Source organism: Camarhynchus parvulus, chromosome 2 (genome assembly GCF_901933205.1).
Source record: "Camarhynchus parvulus chromosome 2, STF_HiC, whole genome shotgun sequence".
In the NCBI taxonomy this organism is placed as follows: domain Eukaryota; kingdom Metazoa; phylum Chordata; class Aves; order Passeriformes; family Thraupidae; genus Camarhynchus; species Camarhynchus parvulus.
In genome coordinates, this window is record NC_044572.1 from 2,010,373 (window position 1) to 2,026,572 (window position 16,200).

At 46.2% G+C, this 16,200-nt stretch overlaps 1 protein-coding gene across 1 annotated transcript in view; it reads right to left on the reverse strand.

The window, feature by feature from the left end:
- Positions 1-253: 253 nt before the first annotated feature.
- WNT9A (Wnt family member 9A) overlaps positions 254-16,200 on the reverse strand; it is a 66,514-nt gene continuing 50,567 nt past the window's right edge. The window contains exon 4 of the mRNA XM_030971234.1: positions 254-7,013. Within this exon, the coding sequence (XP_030827094.1) occupies positions 6,540-7,013 (474 nt within the window). The 3' untranslated portion in view covers positions 254-6,539. The remainder of the gene's footprint in view (positions 7,014-16,200) is intronic.

Genomic DNA, 16,200 nt, shown 5'->3' on the forward strand with positions numbered 1-16,200 from the left:
AGCCGATGGAGTCCCTCAGCCTCCTGAGCTTGTTTAATGATGTAATTTACAGTGGATGGAGAGGCATTTCTCCAGCTCAGGGTACCACTTTTAGGGCTTAAATTAACCCCAAGGCCAGGCTTATGTTCATGAATAAGGCTGAAGGAAGGGTCTCCCACAACCACTGTGCAAAGACTTTTCCAACAGATGTGAAGAAAGAGGAGCACGCTTCAAGTATAATTTAAAATACATTTATTGTTTCATTTGTTCTTGCTTTTTTCCTTTTTTTTTTGTTATACAAAGATGTTAAATAACTTAAATACATTCTCAACAGTCACTCAGAATCAGATTTATACCTACAAGCTGTACATATGAGGTAGAGAAAAATAACTTAGGCTCCCATAAGACATTGGAAAATAAACAAAACAAAAACAAGAAAAATACTAATCCTTCATGTTAGTATTCCCACCTCCCTTTAAAAAGAAATGCCATCCCAGGTGTGCAAAACAAATCCTAGACTTTACATTCCTGCTTCAAATTATTAAAGGTGGGGTGGTCCAAGGGAAATTCCTGGGCTGGTTTGGTGATTGGTGTTTCAGATGGATCCATGCTCAAGGGGAGCTGGAAGGATTACCCACACATCTCCTGATTTTCCTGAATTCAATCTCACCTCTACTAACCTGGATGTCTTTATCCCTTTCTACTGTCAGCAGGGAAAACTGGCACCTCCACGTGGGCCAAGCACCTTCCAGAGGAGCCCCAGATCTGCAGACCAGGGGCTCCTTTCCCAAGGGGGATGATTCCAGACCCACTGCACATCAGTGCCAACAGGGAAGTCACCTCCTGGCCTTTTGGGTCATCTTGCCCGGTGCTAAGAAGGTTTTTTTTTCCCCATTTCTGAAAACACTCAGCAACAGCTGAGAGAAAGGCAAAATTCTGATGTTTCCCCTGACAGGTGAAGTTGATGTATCTGCATAATTCCTGGCCTCACTCCCCACTCCCTCCCTGCACCTGAGGAATTGTAGTTACAGGAAGCCAAAGTAAAACTGTGCTGCCAGATCCATTTTCCTTTCCTCCCCACCCACAAAGCCTCAAGATTCCCTTTTTTCTTTTATTTGCTCTATCCAGAAATACTCTGTGAATAATTTGGTCAAATCGAATGTTAGTTGGTGAAGAATAATCCAAAAGCTATTCAGTGGTAATACCCATGGCCAGGTTTCAGGGGGTTGAGCAGATCTAACCAGGAGGTTGGAATGAGATGGATCTTAAAGACCCCTTCCAACCCCAAACATTCCATGATTCCTATGATTCCTCTGGACCTGGTCCTGTGCCGTACTGAGCGATGCGGTCCAGAAAGGCCGCATCTTGTATTTCTTGTGGGAAAACGTCACTTTCTAAAAGTCATCACCTAATTAGGACCCCAAAAACTGAAATCCAGGATGAGCTGGCCACGGAAGCCAGACTCAACCCAACAGATGTGCCCGCAGAGCTGGATAAACCAGGAATGAGGAGCTTTACTGCACCTGTTCCACAGGGTACAGAACAGACCGGATTTTACTGCAGCATCAACCGAGGAATTTTTCACAGGCACCATAATCCACCAGAAAATCACCTTAAGCAGCATCTACTCCATGAAAGTACCCTTGAGAAATCTGTCCCTTCATCTGGGGTCTCATCCAACCCTACCCCAGCCAAAACACCCGACTGTATGTTCCCTAAAACAGGGCAGCTGAAAAACCGCAGACAAAGGAATTCCGGACCTGGCCTGAAGGAAGGCAGATGTCAACGAGCTGCTTGACAACAAAATCTCCTCAGAAATTGTTTTAGCCCCTGCTCAGGTCTCCAAACCAGCAATCCCAAAAGTTCTTTAGAAAACAGGGGGTCCATAAATCATTCCCTGCTTCCCAAGGTGATGGGCAAACTTCCTGAATCACAGCAGATCAAATCCCCAGCTCCCCAGTTTTATACTGCCCCATTCAAATAGATAAAAGTTGCTTGTGTTGGATCAAGCCTGGAATTTGGTCCTCTTCATTTAACCTTCCAATGTACTCAGATTATGATTTTATTTTCCCCAACCACCTTTTTAAGAGCTGTTCTTCCCCAGCCAACTGAGCTCAATGGCAAATCCCCAATAATTGCAAATAGATTTGCGATTTCCTCCATCCAGACCCATCTCAAAATCGGGATGTTCAGCTAAAAAAGGGTAAACTTGAAATTTTGGGGTAGATTTTTTTATATTTCCATTACAAGCTACTCATTTTTCATTTTCAGCATTAATAATGATAATAATTAAAAATCTCCTTTGATTAAGCACTGCTTGTTTCACCAACTGGAGTTTTTGATAACTGGAAGATAAGGAGAACATAATGTTTAGGACTTGTTTTGCATTTCTCCACATCCGGCATAAATGAGTCAGTCACACAGAATAGAAGCTTGTTAAAAAACAGATGACGGGTGCAACAATTATTTCTGTGGGTTTTTATTTCTTTTAATAGAAAATTCTAATATAAAACAGCAAACGTTTTCAGTTTGCCTTGTTTACAAAAATATTATATATTTTTTTTTATATTTCTGACATAACTAAAATGCACTATTCAATAAAAATATTCTTCCATCAGCTAACTTCTCTTTTTAAAAAAATTAATAAAAAAGTTATATAAATAATGGTTGCACCCCCCCCACCCCAAAACTGATCTGGCTGGATCAGCTTAGGAGAACCAACACTTTGACACTTTTGGGGGGACAGGGGGTGAAAGGGGGTCAGGAACCAGAGATCTCCCCTCCACCCATCTGTCCTTCTCCAGTTACATCTGAGCAAAATCCTGTTTCTCTGGGGATAAGAAAAAGGGGGAAAGTTGCTTTGCACTTTTTTAATATATATATATATATATATATATATGAAATGACACCATGAAAAAGTTCAGGGACCCAAACCCACCGCTGAAGTAGTTTTACAAAACCGAGCAATTTCACTGAATTGCACTAGAGATCCAATGGTGTGGTGGCAGAATCAGCCTCTCTGGAAAAATCCAGTTTAATCTAGCTGGGACAAAAAGGTTTTGCAGGACACTCCCCAATGTTTTACACAGGAGTTCCCAGTCTCTTATTTAGGGTTTTCCAGACTTGTGGATAAGAGTAGCACTTGTACTCCATGAGTTAATTCAACTCCAACACATCTCTCACCATCAGAAAACCCAGGCCTAGCACTTCAAAGGGTTTTGAGATGGTTTGACAGATTTTCTCCCAGCTCCTACTTAAGCTCCACTGGATTTTTCCAAAAGGAGGCTTTTGCCCCCATTCCTTCTTCAACGATAAGGCAAACATTGGAAAACGCTGGAACTAAAGACCCCCCACCCAAAACACACCCACAGCGTGGTGCAGGGGGGAGAAGAAAAATAACCCACATTTGTTTTACCACCCTAGGTCAAAAGGCCAAGAAGACAAGTTCTCCTGATTTCAGAGTGTTAGTATATTTTATACACTGCCTATACATTTAACACATGTGCCTCGCTACTATTTAGTTATTTATATTTTTTTTTTAACCACAGGAGAATAAACCTTGCTATTTACAATATATAACAGGCAAGTACTATATCCACATGAACATAAATACAATTTGTGGTGGTTTTTTTCCTTGTTATTCATTTTTTTGTAATTCTTTTTTTTTTGTCTTTTTTTTTGTCTTTTTGTCTTTTTTTTTTTAAATACTTACAGAAAGCATCCAGGCTTCAGTGCGTGAGTTATAATACACAGAAGAGCTCTTTCACTCAGTAGTTCATTCACTCTTTGCTGCTTCCTTCTAGACAAGCTTGGACAATCTGCCTTATTTCCCACCCATCTCTCTCTCCCCCACACTGCTGAACACACCAAGCTTCCCTACCCCATCCCATCCCATCCCAGCATTTTTTTTTGGCCAGGATATCCATGCCAACACTCCCCTCTCTTCTGCTTCTAGGGACTCATTCTCCTCTCACACCAGTGCAATGTGGAGTTACTCCAGCGAGGTCAACGGAGACAGAGACACCAGTGAAAAGGAGGAAAATGAGGCCCATGGTTTAAATATAACAATAATAATAATAATTAAAAATAATAATAATAATAATAATAATGCACATAAGTTGCGGCCCATCCTTTAATTAAGAACAGATTAAAAAAAAAAAAAAAAAAAAGAATGGAGCCAGAAATAGTAATTCAGATCCCAAAGTTCCTGTTTTGAGCAGGTTTGGATCTGCCTTTACTTTAAAGGGGAAGAGCTATTCTAGAACACACAAAAATGTAACAGTGAGTTTGCACACATGTGTGAGAGAGAGAGACAAGGGGAGAAAGAGAATTTAACATAATACCACATTGAAACCATAAGAAGGTCCTTCTGAAGGGCTTTACAATAAATAAATGATCAATATTTATATATATATATATTTATGTGTCAAGGTGTGCATATATATCTATATATACACACTGAATAATAGGTTTCTAGGCGATTTATTTTTTAAACCATTAGATAAACTGCTCAGGGGTGACTTTCCCAAAAAGCTGTGAGACCTTCCTGGTGCTTTGCTGGGGTGGAAGGTGGGAATTCCACATGTGGATTCCACCTTCACTCCTCCAGCATTATCCCAACCTCCAGAATAGTACAGCAAATAAGGAAACACCAAAAAAAGAGACATTTTGCTTCACTCTGCAGAGCCATGGTGCTATTAAACAGTAACACCCTGTCCCTCCCCCTGCCCCCACCTCAAGATTTGATACCAACAAGCCAGGCTGGACTGCAGGTATTTGTTACTAAGAAAACCCCAAATCTATCTTTTCTCTTCCCAGCAGATGCGTATGAACAGCTTAAATATTAGTGGCTACAATTTGGGGGAAAAAATTAAATAAGGAAAAAAAGACTTTAAAAAATAATGGTTCATTTTGGGAAATTGCTCTCTTTTTTTTTTACTAATTTTTACTAATGTTTGAGAATCTCCTCTTTTGAACACCAGATCAATGGCTTAGAGAAACTCGCTGGAAATTGCTACTACTGGACAATCAAAAATTGCTACCAAAAATCAAACAAAACACCCTCTTCTCCCCATTTTTTCCTTAGAAAGCTTCATTCAGGCAATTTGCTGGCTGCCTCCAATCCACTTTTATATGAAGAATATTGGCACGCCAAGTCCTGGATTGTAAATCTCCTCTTCCAAGCAAAAAAGAAATGCTGGAGGTTGTCATGTGTTTCACAGCACTGGAGTGATCAACCCCTGCAGTCAAATTTCTGGCTTCTCTCAGGTTGTCTCTGTGTCGATTGGTTATTCCAAATCCACGAGTTTGTTAGGATTTAGCAGGTGTGTTTTTAAAGTACAGTTCTCGATCTAGTGGTTAAAAAAAAACCAAAAAAACCAAAATCATCTTAAGGTCATAGGGTTTACATACAGCTTGTGTCATGTACCACTGCCATGGTTTAGAGTAAATGGAATGATGACCTAGGAAAGAAAAGTCAGCTCCTCCAGAGGTCTGATCCAGGCCAAAACAGCTGCTCCACAAGGCAAGACAGCCCCGGGTTCCAAGAGGCACTCGGATTCCTCTCGTCCTACTCAAGAGAAACACGTCCAAATTCAACTGGCATAAGGCTCCACGAGTTCCAGTTGGGATTTCTGAAGCAGTTACCACAGGTTGACCTCCATCAGCAAGAGGTGGGAAGAGGAGAGAAAAATAAATCATGCGCTAAGTGAAAATGAAACAAAAGTATCTAGTGGTTTAAAAAAAAAAAAAAGATTAAATTTAAGACAGCGATAGTGCTAAAGAGCCTGTATTTGGGTGAATTGTTTTAAATAAAGAAGGGGATTGGACTGAAGGGGACAGGCACATCTGGTGTTCTGCTGTCTTCCCAACCTCTTTCTTGGATCTGTTTCTCTCTGCAGCGTGGTGGACCCAACGTTTCTGAGCTGTACTGGTGATGATGCACGCGGACACAGAGCTGTCATTAAAGAGCTGATGCTCCAGTGGGTCTCTTTGTCAGAGCCTGGTTTGCTCCATGTGCAGAAACTCCACTGGAAGAACCCATCATTCTCTACAAATCCCACTCCAATTTTAGGAGTAATAAATGTCCGCTTCCGGCACCACCGCACTCAAAGCGGAAAGATCTTTTGCATCTGCTCAGCTCTCTGAGCAGTTGGGTGAGCTCCAGGAATAAAGAAGTACAGGATATTCATGCCAAAGGAATCTCTTAGCCCAGGAGTTCATGGAGGATGGCTGAAACAACGTTCCAAGGAGAAATGATCCGTCAAACTACGTAGGTGATGAAGGTGAACGTCAACTGGTGTCTAACCCCAGTGTGACAGGCACTTATTTCCACATGGTTGGACCTCATGAAAATTCAGTCTACAGGATAAACAAAACAAAAAAAAAAACCAAAACAAAAAACCCCAAAACAAAACAGCAACACAGCTGGGTCACCTGTACCCTACAAAGTGCTTATGTCTCAACATAGCTTCCAGATGCCAGAAGGTCAATCAAACCCTGTTTGTCTCCATAGGCAGTTCTCCAAGCTGGCCCAAGTGCAGCAGGAGCCGCAGGTCGTGTCAGTCCTTGCAGGTGTAAACCTCCTCCCTCTGGGTGCACTGCTTGCACTCCACGTAGCAGCACCAACGCACCTGGCACTGGCACGGGCGCGTCACCACCCGGCTCTGCGTGTTGTGGCCCCGGCCGCAGCAGATGCTGTCGCAGTTCTTGTCCTTGTAACACTTCCGTCCCGAGGTGCCGGGGGAATAGCGACTCATCAGGCAGAAGCTCGGGGAGTCGTCAATGTAGACAAGATCCGTAGTCCTTGGGATTTGATCGCTGTGGCCAGGGATGGATTTTTTAGGGGGGGAAATGTCGCCTTCCCCCGTGGCCTCATTGGTGGTGCTGCCCACCTTGAGCGAGGTCTCGTACTTCTGCTTCAGCTGCTTGCCAATCTCGTGGAAGGGGGACAGCTGCCTCCAGCACGTCCGGACGGTGCAGGAGCCGGACACGCCGTGGCATTTGCAGGTGGTCTCCACGCCGGCTTTGATGACCTGCAGACACACACACATGGCCCCAAAGAGAATCAGTCATCAAAGCATCAAGTAAAGCATGATATTTTCTAGAAGACGCTTCAGGGACACCAAGTTGAAGATAATGCCAAAAAATATCTGTTGGAAGCAGACAGAAAACACATCCTACAGGAAATACTTCAAAAGGCTCTCAGTTCCCAAAGTACGACATTCAAAACACATCCTACAGGAAATACTTCAAAAGGATCTCAGTTCCCAAAGTATGACATTCACCTGCAAAAACTTTGCTTAATTGGCTAATTAAAGATACTAGAAAGGTGCACAAAGATTGTCCAGTGCTGCCACTCATCGTGTAGATAGAGATCTGAAACTGTGATACAACTAAGAGATTAATACATATTTTAAGACCTATTTATCTTTGTCAATAATAAGTAGATAAGATATAAAAGTGGAAGAAGTGGAAAGAGGTGGGGTGGCACATGCTCCAGAACAGAAGCGTGGACAATAGGAACCTTCTCCATACCACAGGACCCCAAACCCAAGTACAAGAAGAAGCAATCTTAGTTTAGCATCATCAACTGACTGATGCTAAACAAAGAATCCCATCCTTTTCAAATCAACTGCAATAAAGAAGTTTCATGGCACAAAGCCACATCCGTCTACTTAGAAACAGCATTGGAATGTTCCAGTTCCCCTTCTCCAGAGAGAGATTTACACCTGGGGTACCTCCATGGGCAACACATGAGCAGAGATGTTATTTGGACAGCCACAGACACCCCACATTTTGTCCACAGATTATAAACAAAAATTTCTATTTCTAATTCTCCCACCCTGCCCCTTCCCCAGAATTAGGTTCTGTTGACTTTAAATGGGTAAGGTACAACCACCCCTTAAATCAGCAGGTGAGGACAGAGTTTGTTTGACAGAGCTGGGTCCTGACAAGGTACCAAGTCCTGTTAACAGTGCCCTTCCTTTGGGCATCTACGGTGCCTAAAAAAGAAGAAAACAACCTCCCCCTGTGCCCATGATGGCATCTGGCGCTGCTGTGGCCTCCTGACAGCAGAGGACTGGCTGCAGTCCATTTCCCGACCATCCGGTTCTTAATTATTTGGCTGCACAAATCCTGCTGAGCCCCATGTGCAACCGTGCAATAGGTCATGGACTCGGAATTGGGGCCTGGCCCAATTGTGATATTCCAGAAACATTTTTAGAAAGACAATATGCATAATGCAGCCTTCAGCAGAGCCTGTCCAATGGTCACACTTCATTCCTGTGACAGCCAAAGACCTTTGCAAGTGCAATCCAATAATACACAGTAGCATTCAGAGTGGTGACGGGTTACAGGGGGAGATGTGTTGCTGGTTATAGCGCTCAGCTGGGATGGCTTGGGTAAGGGCTGTCACGCTTTGTGTGCCAAAGTGTCTCGCCAAGTCCACAAGAAATCCCACAATGTCAGACAAGAGCGTGCAGAACACATTTCAACACCGAGGGGGAGGGGGGAAAACCCCAACCCTCACCCGTCCCCACCCTCGTGTAAAGTCCCGTTTCACTGCTTGTCCAGAAGTGAGAGCTGAGTTCGTGTGAAACAAAGCTCCTCCACCTGATTTCACGCCCACACCATCAGCAAACCGGGCAGAAATTGCTGGGATACTTGGGAAAGGGCTGCACACTGCAGTCATTCATCACTTCAGGCTTTCCTCAACCTTTCCTCCTCCCCCAGCGCATTTGCATCTGCTCCACCTGGAAAAGGAGACAACCCCCATTGCACAGGAGCTGGGAAAGCAAGAAACCAACGGGAACTGGCTCAGCTTGTAGTCCTGCTCCTGGGCTTGGAGCTGATTGAACAAGACAGGGTCATGAAACTCAGGAAGGGAACCTGGAGTCGGGGCTGTTCTCGTCAGGAGCCACCTCTCTGGAGCTCTGCGGGAGTGCTGACGTTGCAGGAGCACTGCAGCCAAGGCGTCCACGTGGGGCTGGTGGATACAGCCCAACACGTGTTGGAAAACCTGATCCTGATGGATTGGCAGCTGGCTGATGGCACAGAACCTTCAGTCAGGTGTAAGCATGTAGGTTTAGGCACTTGAATCCCATCAGCCAGCCAGGGTTGACCTCACCGAGGCAAACACTCGAGTTTAAACACCTCACTCTGAGAAACACCTCAGAACTCTCATCGCAGTGAGGGCAGCCAAAGCAGGGCAGGACCCTGCAGTGAGGCAAACACCTGCTCCACTGAACAGCTCTCCAGGCTCCCACTGACAGCTGAGCACACCTCTATCACCAACAGGAGCCTGGGGACCCAGCCCACACAGAGGCACCTCAGTTCAGGGGAGTCTGTGAGCAGAATCCTGCTCTCTGGGCCAAGCTCAGGTGTTTAAATATCTCCACCTAGCACTAATTGAGGTGCTTTAAAACATTCTCATCACACCAGCTGTCCCTCCAGCAGCACAAAGGTCCCTCAAGGGGTACTAATCAGTGTATTTGGGTAGATTAATTCTATTCTCCTCATCTGGGCTCAAACAAAGTTCCACATGAACCCCAGTCTGGATTTTCCTGACTCACTTCTAGCTCCTTGTTAAGCAGTGGCTGGGACAGCTCTGGTGGACCAAAGCATAAAAGGTTTCCATTGTCCCTGTCCCCATGAATGCAGCAGTTCATGAAACCCAGATTTTCCTGTGGCTGCCGTGAAAGCGCGGTGCATCCCGACCACCCCGTAAAGCTTCTCCTGGAAGGACCGGGAAGGGCTCAAGAATGTTACGAGGCAGCAAGAGTGAAAATCCTAGAAAAATTCCCTGCCCAGGCAGCCTCCCCTGCTGCTGTCAGTCACGCTGCAGCTCCTCGAGGCGCTGCGTGATGGGGAACTGCTGCCTGCAGCCCCAGCCACCCACGAGCCAAAATGAATCTTGGCAAAGCCCTTCTGGTTCCCGTCCCGCTCCCCAGCTTCCACAACGACCTTTCCTCCTCTTGGTGCAAGCTCCTGTCAGAGACACTTAAATCCACCTCATTTCTTCAGGAAGCAGAGCAAGACTGATCCAAGTCAGCAGGTTGCTTGGAGAAAGCTTTGCTGGCTGGATCCTGGGACAAATGTCTGGATCATGCTTTCAAACCTGAAGGTCTTCTATCCTTCTTCCAGGATAGAAAAACACCGTTTTTATTCCCAAAAAACTCTTGGTTAGATGAGGAAGAATAAGGTTTTACCATATAAAATTGTATTTCAAGAGCTGTAGCAGCTCCTGCTTTCTTTTCAGGGCTCATCACAGTTCAGAGCCTGATCTACCTCCATCCTACACAGACCTGAACCTGTTCTGAACTGACCACTGAATAATCACTTCATCCACACCAAGGATGTGGCCACCTGCACCTTTGTCACAGATGTGGAGCAGAATGGCTCAGCTTCCATCCAAGGCACAAAATATTTCATGCTCCCCATGGCCCCAACTCCACAGATACCAGACAGCAGCACGGTTGTAGTAACTCAGGAGCAGCAGCAACAAGGCGCATCCTTTTTGTTTTGTGTGCTGTCGAGAGTGCCTACCATGAAAACAAAGCCAAACAAAGACAAGTGGTGGGTCAGGGATGGCATCACACACGGGAATTCTGTCCTCCCACTCTCCTCTGAACAACCACCTGGTCTGGCAGTATCAAACAGAACAGTTTGGGAGGAAAGTAAAGATTTTTAGCTTGACTTAGGAACACAAATTCCCACTGACCTTGCCGTGAGAACACCCAATACTGACAAAATCAGAATGAGGGAAACACAAAGCAAGACAGAACTGTTTTTCCTGGGGTTTTCCTGCTCGGAGGAAACCAGATAGCTCTGCTGGACTGCCTTCCCAACTGCCTTTACATGGGGAAAAGGGATCACAGCAGAGCATTGCTATGCAACATGTAATCCTTCCTCCCAACAATGGTGCGCCGCGAAGCTCAGACTGAGTGCCCCCGTCATGATCAGTCTCAGACATGCTGCAACACACAATTTCTCAGTGTTTTAGCTGAAACGCCGAGGACAGGATTCCCATTCATTCCCAGCTGGGTCACGGGGCTCTGGCAGTGGGTTTTTTTTTTTTTTTTGGTTTTTTCAGACAACTCTTGTCTGGGCAGCAGCAGCCCAGGGCGGACACCCGGCCGTGGGAATTCCGCGCTCATTGCTCCGCTGTCGTCATGGCTGGGCTACGGCTCCAGGGCTTCAAACCATTCGCTATGGTTTGGGGGAGAGGAGGGCAGCAAACCCTCCTGGTAGGCAGCTCATCCAGGGAGAAGCCTTGCCTGGCTTTGGGAAGGGCTTTGGGATGCTTCCCCACAAGTCCAATCCCCTCCGTCCCCCCGTACAAGGAGCCCTCTCCAATTTAAATAGGCTTAGTCATTCTCTCAGCTCAAGTATTAACGTTTGTTTGGACAGCAGCCACGGTCCCCACACACAACCCGTGGACCAGGCTTGTCCCTTCACACTGGCCAATGCCACTGGCTGAACTATGAAAGTTTCAGATTGTTAGTTGTCATCCTTTCTTTTTTCTTCTATCTTGTTAAAAAAACCCTTCCTTTCAGCCTGTTCTCAACCTGCATTTTCAGAACAGCTTTCCCCTCCCACCACCATTCCCTCTTTAAAAAATGGGAACATTCATATTTCAGTGACATAGGTATTAAAACACAAACATTTAAGCATAGAACAACATAACCCTACTTAAAACTGAGAACTTCAGAAGTATTTTCCCCATGCCCAGTATTCCTAGCATGCTTCCCATGCTAAAAAAGCTCCACATAAACAACCAACTGCAATCGCTTTTGGGACACAGCAAGCAATTTTTTTTTCCAGAGTATTGATTTCCAGGCCTAAGAAAGGCTTTGGCTGAGCCATTCTCAGCCTGAAATGAGAGGAAAATCCAGAGAGCACGCCTGGGCATTCCTACCTGTCATAACCTGCAGCAATTAATACCAGTGGTGGCCCTGAAAACTGATCTGTACATTAAGAGCTCTTCTCGGACTGTTATTTGCTGGGTTTGATTTGTACCTTGGTAAACATGTGATGCCCCATTTCTCACTGCAAACACATCCCTAAAAAACTGCCAAGAAGGATGCTTTATGTCTTTTGGGTTTTTTTTGCATGCACCAAGTGGATTAAGCTCCAAAACAGCAATTCTTACACACCATGAGGGTGCAGCAAAAGCTGGAGTCGGACTGGAACTGTGTTAATGAGCAGGAACTGTGTGAGACTCGATGGCCAGTGCTTGTAAACACTGTCTCTGCAACAGGAGAGTTGTGCCTCTCTCCGCCTGTGTGTGACCTTTAGTGAGTCACTTAATCTTTCTGGGTCTCAATTTCCCCCCTCTGCCCAACGGAGCTCCAGAAATGAAGAGGGTGGCATGCTCTGATAACATGTTATGTGATAGCTCATGAGGTTCCTCAGACAGATGATAGCTGGGCAAACATCTCCCTGATATGGAGAGCGCATCTCCAGCCCTCCAGAGAGATCCCTGCCAGCGCTGCCTGGGGGGGAAAAGCCATTCCTCAGATGGAATTCCAAAATAAGCAAGTCAACAGCAAGGGAAAGTCCAGGCACCTCCCACTATCCTCTCCAGAGCATCCCAGATGGTTCCAGGTGTAGCTGTCTCAGGGTGGGTCTGGACTTTAAGCCTACAAGGGTGACAAGGACCATGACAGGGGCTTGGGACAAGGCGACCTTTAGGGTCCCTTCCAACATAAGCCATTCCAGGATTCTGTGGTCCTTCAGAAACACTCGCTCTGCACAGACCAAAGCATCTTGTGCAAAAAATAATGAAGCCTCATGAAAGGAACCAGTTTCAAAGCAGGAAACTGCTGGAGGAGAGATCTTTTCTTCTTCTCCATCTCTACCTCCCCATAACTTTGTATTAAACACTCAAGATAACTGCGGTTATACACGGACTTCAGGCAAAGGTTTGTGAAGGATGAAAGAAAAAGGCTGTGAGAACATAATTTTTTTTCCTAGGGTAACAGCAGCCCCTTTTAATTGTGCCCCTTGGATCTGTAAGACATGCTTGACCAGACATACCTCTGGAAGAGGTCAGCACTCCTGGGATTAAGAAACTTAGCAACGCTCCAGAGAGGGAGTTGGAAAGTCATGTTTAATGATACTTGGCTGAGAAACTGGGCAAATTTAATTAAAACATCACTTACTCAAGCCCAGTGGAACTAATTGAGTGCTCTAATATTCCGCCTTTTCATTAATGGGTTACAAAAGAGGGCTGCACTTGTGTGTACAACGGGGAAAAGGGGGGAGGATGGAGAGAAGATGAGAGCTTTAGCAAGGCTGCCTGGGCTTCATTTAATATAACTCAGAAACTTCATTGCTGGCAACGGAGCTTTAATGCAGTTGACTTCTCCCCCCAAAACACCCTCTCCACCCAAGACCCCTCGGAAAGAATGGCTGAATGAGGGAGAGCAGATCTGGCAAAGGAAGGGAAATTGCTTTTTTAATAAGTGGTCTATTCAGAGCTCCTGCTTTTCAATAAAGAGAAGGCTGGAGAAGTCCTGCTCTAATTACCTCATCCTCACACTAGACAAGCTCACCCTTTCATTAACCACTGAGGTCATATCATATAACTTGGTGAGCCACCACGGGCACAACATGTTCAGTGATTATTTCACTGGTGGCAGCAAAATTACACGCAGCCCATCAAGGTTGTAAAAAAGCAGAAGTAAATTCATAATTAAATGGGAAGGTCTACCAAGAGACACTAAAACTAGGCGGGATAGGATCATGTCACCCTCGCAGAAATACAGGGATTGTTTGCTGGGGTGACACCATGGAGAAACTGGTGTGGTGACCAGGAGGGGAGAGGGTTGCTTGCCAAATTAGTCAGTCCAGCACAGGTCCTTTTTTTTTGCTGGGTCTCAAGGGACTATTTGTATGTTTTGCCGTGGCTGGGAGTAATTAGATGGGAAAAATGACACGTAAAGAATCAGTGAGAGACCACCAAGCTTGTGCTGTGTCATTGCTAGAGACTTCTCCACTCCCTCAGCGAACACACACATCTACACACTGCAAGAACTTCAGCTCCAAACTGCACAGCTCCAAAATGGCACAAACCAAGGCTGTCTGCACCCCTCTACTGCCTCTGATCCACCCCAAAGCAAAGCCAGATGAGTTATTGTTCCAATAACCACGCTAGGTGAGTCCAAAGGGGTTTCAGACTGCTGCAGTCACTGGGTGAGCAAACCCTGCTTGATAGTGGCAAAGTCTTTATGGCAGGAGTTGGTTGGTGGGCAGCTTCTTTGAAGGCACAGAAAACATGCTGAGAATCATCTTTAACTACTCACTACCTTCCTCAAGGAAAATATCCACAAACTCAGCAAGGAATGCAGCAGTGCTCTCAGCCTCCATCCTTTCATCCCTGCACGTGCAGTGGGAACAGGAGGATGAACAGAGATCAAACCTGGTATTAATCCACACCTGAGAGCAAGCCGTGCCCAGGCAATCTCTCCACCACATCAAGAGGGTCAAGCTGGTTTCAATGTTCTGGAATCTGAAGCAAGCACTGCAAGTTTTGACTTTGTAGTCACGAAGCCAGGCTGGGTCCTCACTCTGATCATCGTCTTAGTGACAGTGAGTTGTGCCAGGGGTTTAGGACCATACAGATGTGTGCTCTCCTGATCTTCAACCACCACCCTCCTGAAAGCTTCCTCCTCAGCATTCCCTCCTTCTCTGCCTGGCTCCGTGGTGGAGCTGTGAGCCTGCTGGGCTGCTTGGCTTGGCTTTCCACCATGCCATGGCCCGATGAATTATTATATCCAGCAGCACAAACAGAGAAACCATTTCAACTGCTGCTGCAAACAGGCAAAGGAGAGCTGTCACACAGCAATCCCAGCTCGACAGAGACGTTGTGGGTGGACGAAAATAGGAGCAGTGGATCACTGATCTGCAGCAGAGGTCTGTGACTTGGGTTGCCAGGAGGGCTCTGGGTGTCTGGACAACCGTCACAACTGTTACTCAGCTGTTCAGCTGCAGATACCACACTGAGAAACCACTGCCAGTGGCCACAGTCCCACTGTGCCAAGGGGAGCGGAGGCAGAGGATGCTGGAGAGTCCTGCATCTTCCCCTGGGAGCTAACTCACAAGGATCAGGATACAGAAGGGAAGGTTCAACCTCTCCCGATCATCCTTGGAGTTCGTTTAGCTCAGAGCCGTGCAGTGTAGAGCACAGATGATAATTAAGGACGCAAATCCCAAATCCAAGAGTGGCCTCAGCCATATAGACATCCTGACTGCAGCTCCTGGGATTGGGAACACTGGGAGTGGGGCCAAACCCATCTGGGAGGTTTTCAGCCCTGCCACTGTTGGTGGATATCCCTGGAGCTACAAGGACGTGCCAGTGGCAGCCAAAGTCCCATCCTTGGAGGTTTTGATGAGACTGTATTGTGTGATGCTGGAATGACAGGAGAGCCAGGACATCTCAGAGAAACATCCAGCATGGAATCACAGCCTCCATGGGCCACCTTCTCCACTGCCATCCCATCTGCTACACACTCAACTCCAAAAGATGGGACAGAGCAACCAACACCAGGGTTGAGACAAGTCCCATCATCCTGCAAAGCCTGTTTGACACGTCAAAGAGCTGCCACAGGAGTTCAGAGACACTGAGCCCTTTAATCCAGAGCAGGAAACTGTCAGCCAAAACCAGACACCAGCTAAATCCAGGATATTTCTAATCCTGATCTCAGCACTGTCTAGGAGCATCTGGTAGTGGGGAGAGGGGGAGACACTTTGCTGGCCAGCCCTGGCTGGTGGCATTCCCCGATGCCCCAATTCCATCGCGAGGAATGACATTTTATACATAGACACAGCAACAACTGAGCTGGGGTGGCCATTCCTAGAATGCACAACTGGCTGGGCTGCATTTGCCTGGGAAACTGGAGACCCAGGTCCCCCATCCCAGCCCCAAGCCTGCATCCAATCACACAGACAATAACAAGGCTCGAGGGCTATTTCTGGCCCTGCAGTATGTCCCCCTTGGAGGTTGGTGCAATGAAACACTGATCCTAAGCACCTGTGCTGGCCAATCTGAGGGATTTTCGTGTTGGAGCAACTCTAGGCTAGGTACAGCCAAGCATTTTATGGGAGAAGGTGGAAAGCCTCTTCCTTTTCCCCTTGCTGGGATGACCCAGCACTCGCAGACACTTTGTCCTTTACATCTGTCACGGAAAATGCTGAGCTGGAAAGGGACCCACAGGGATC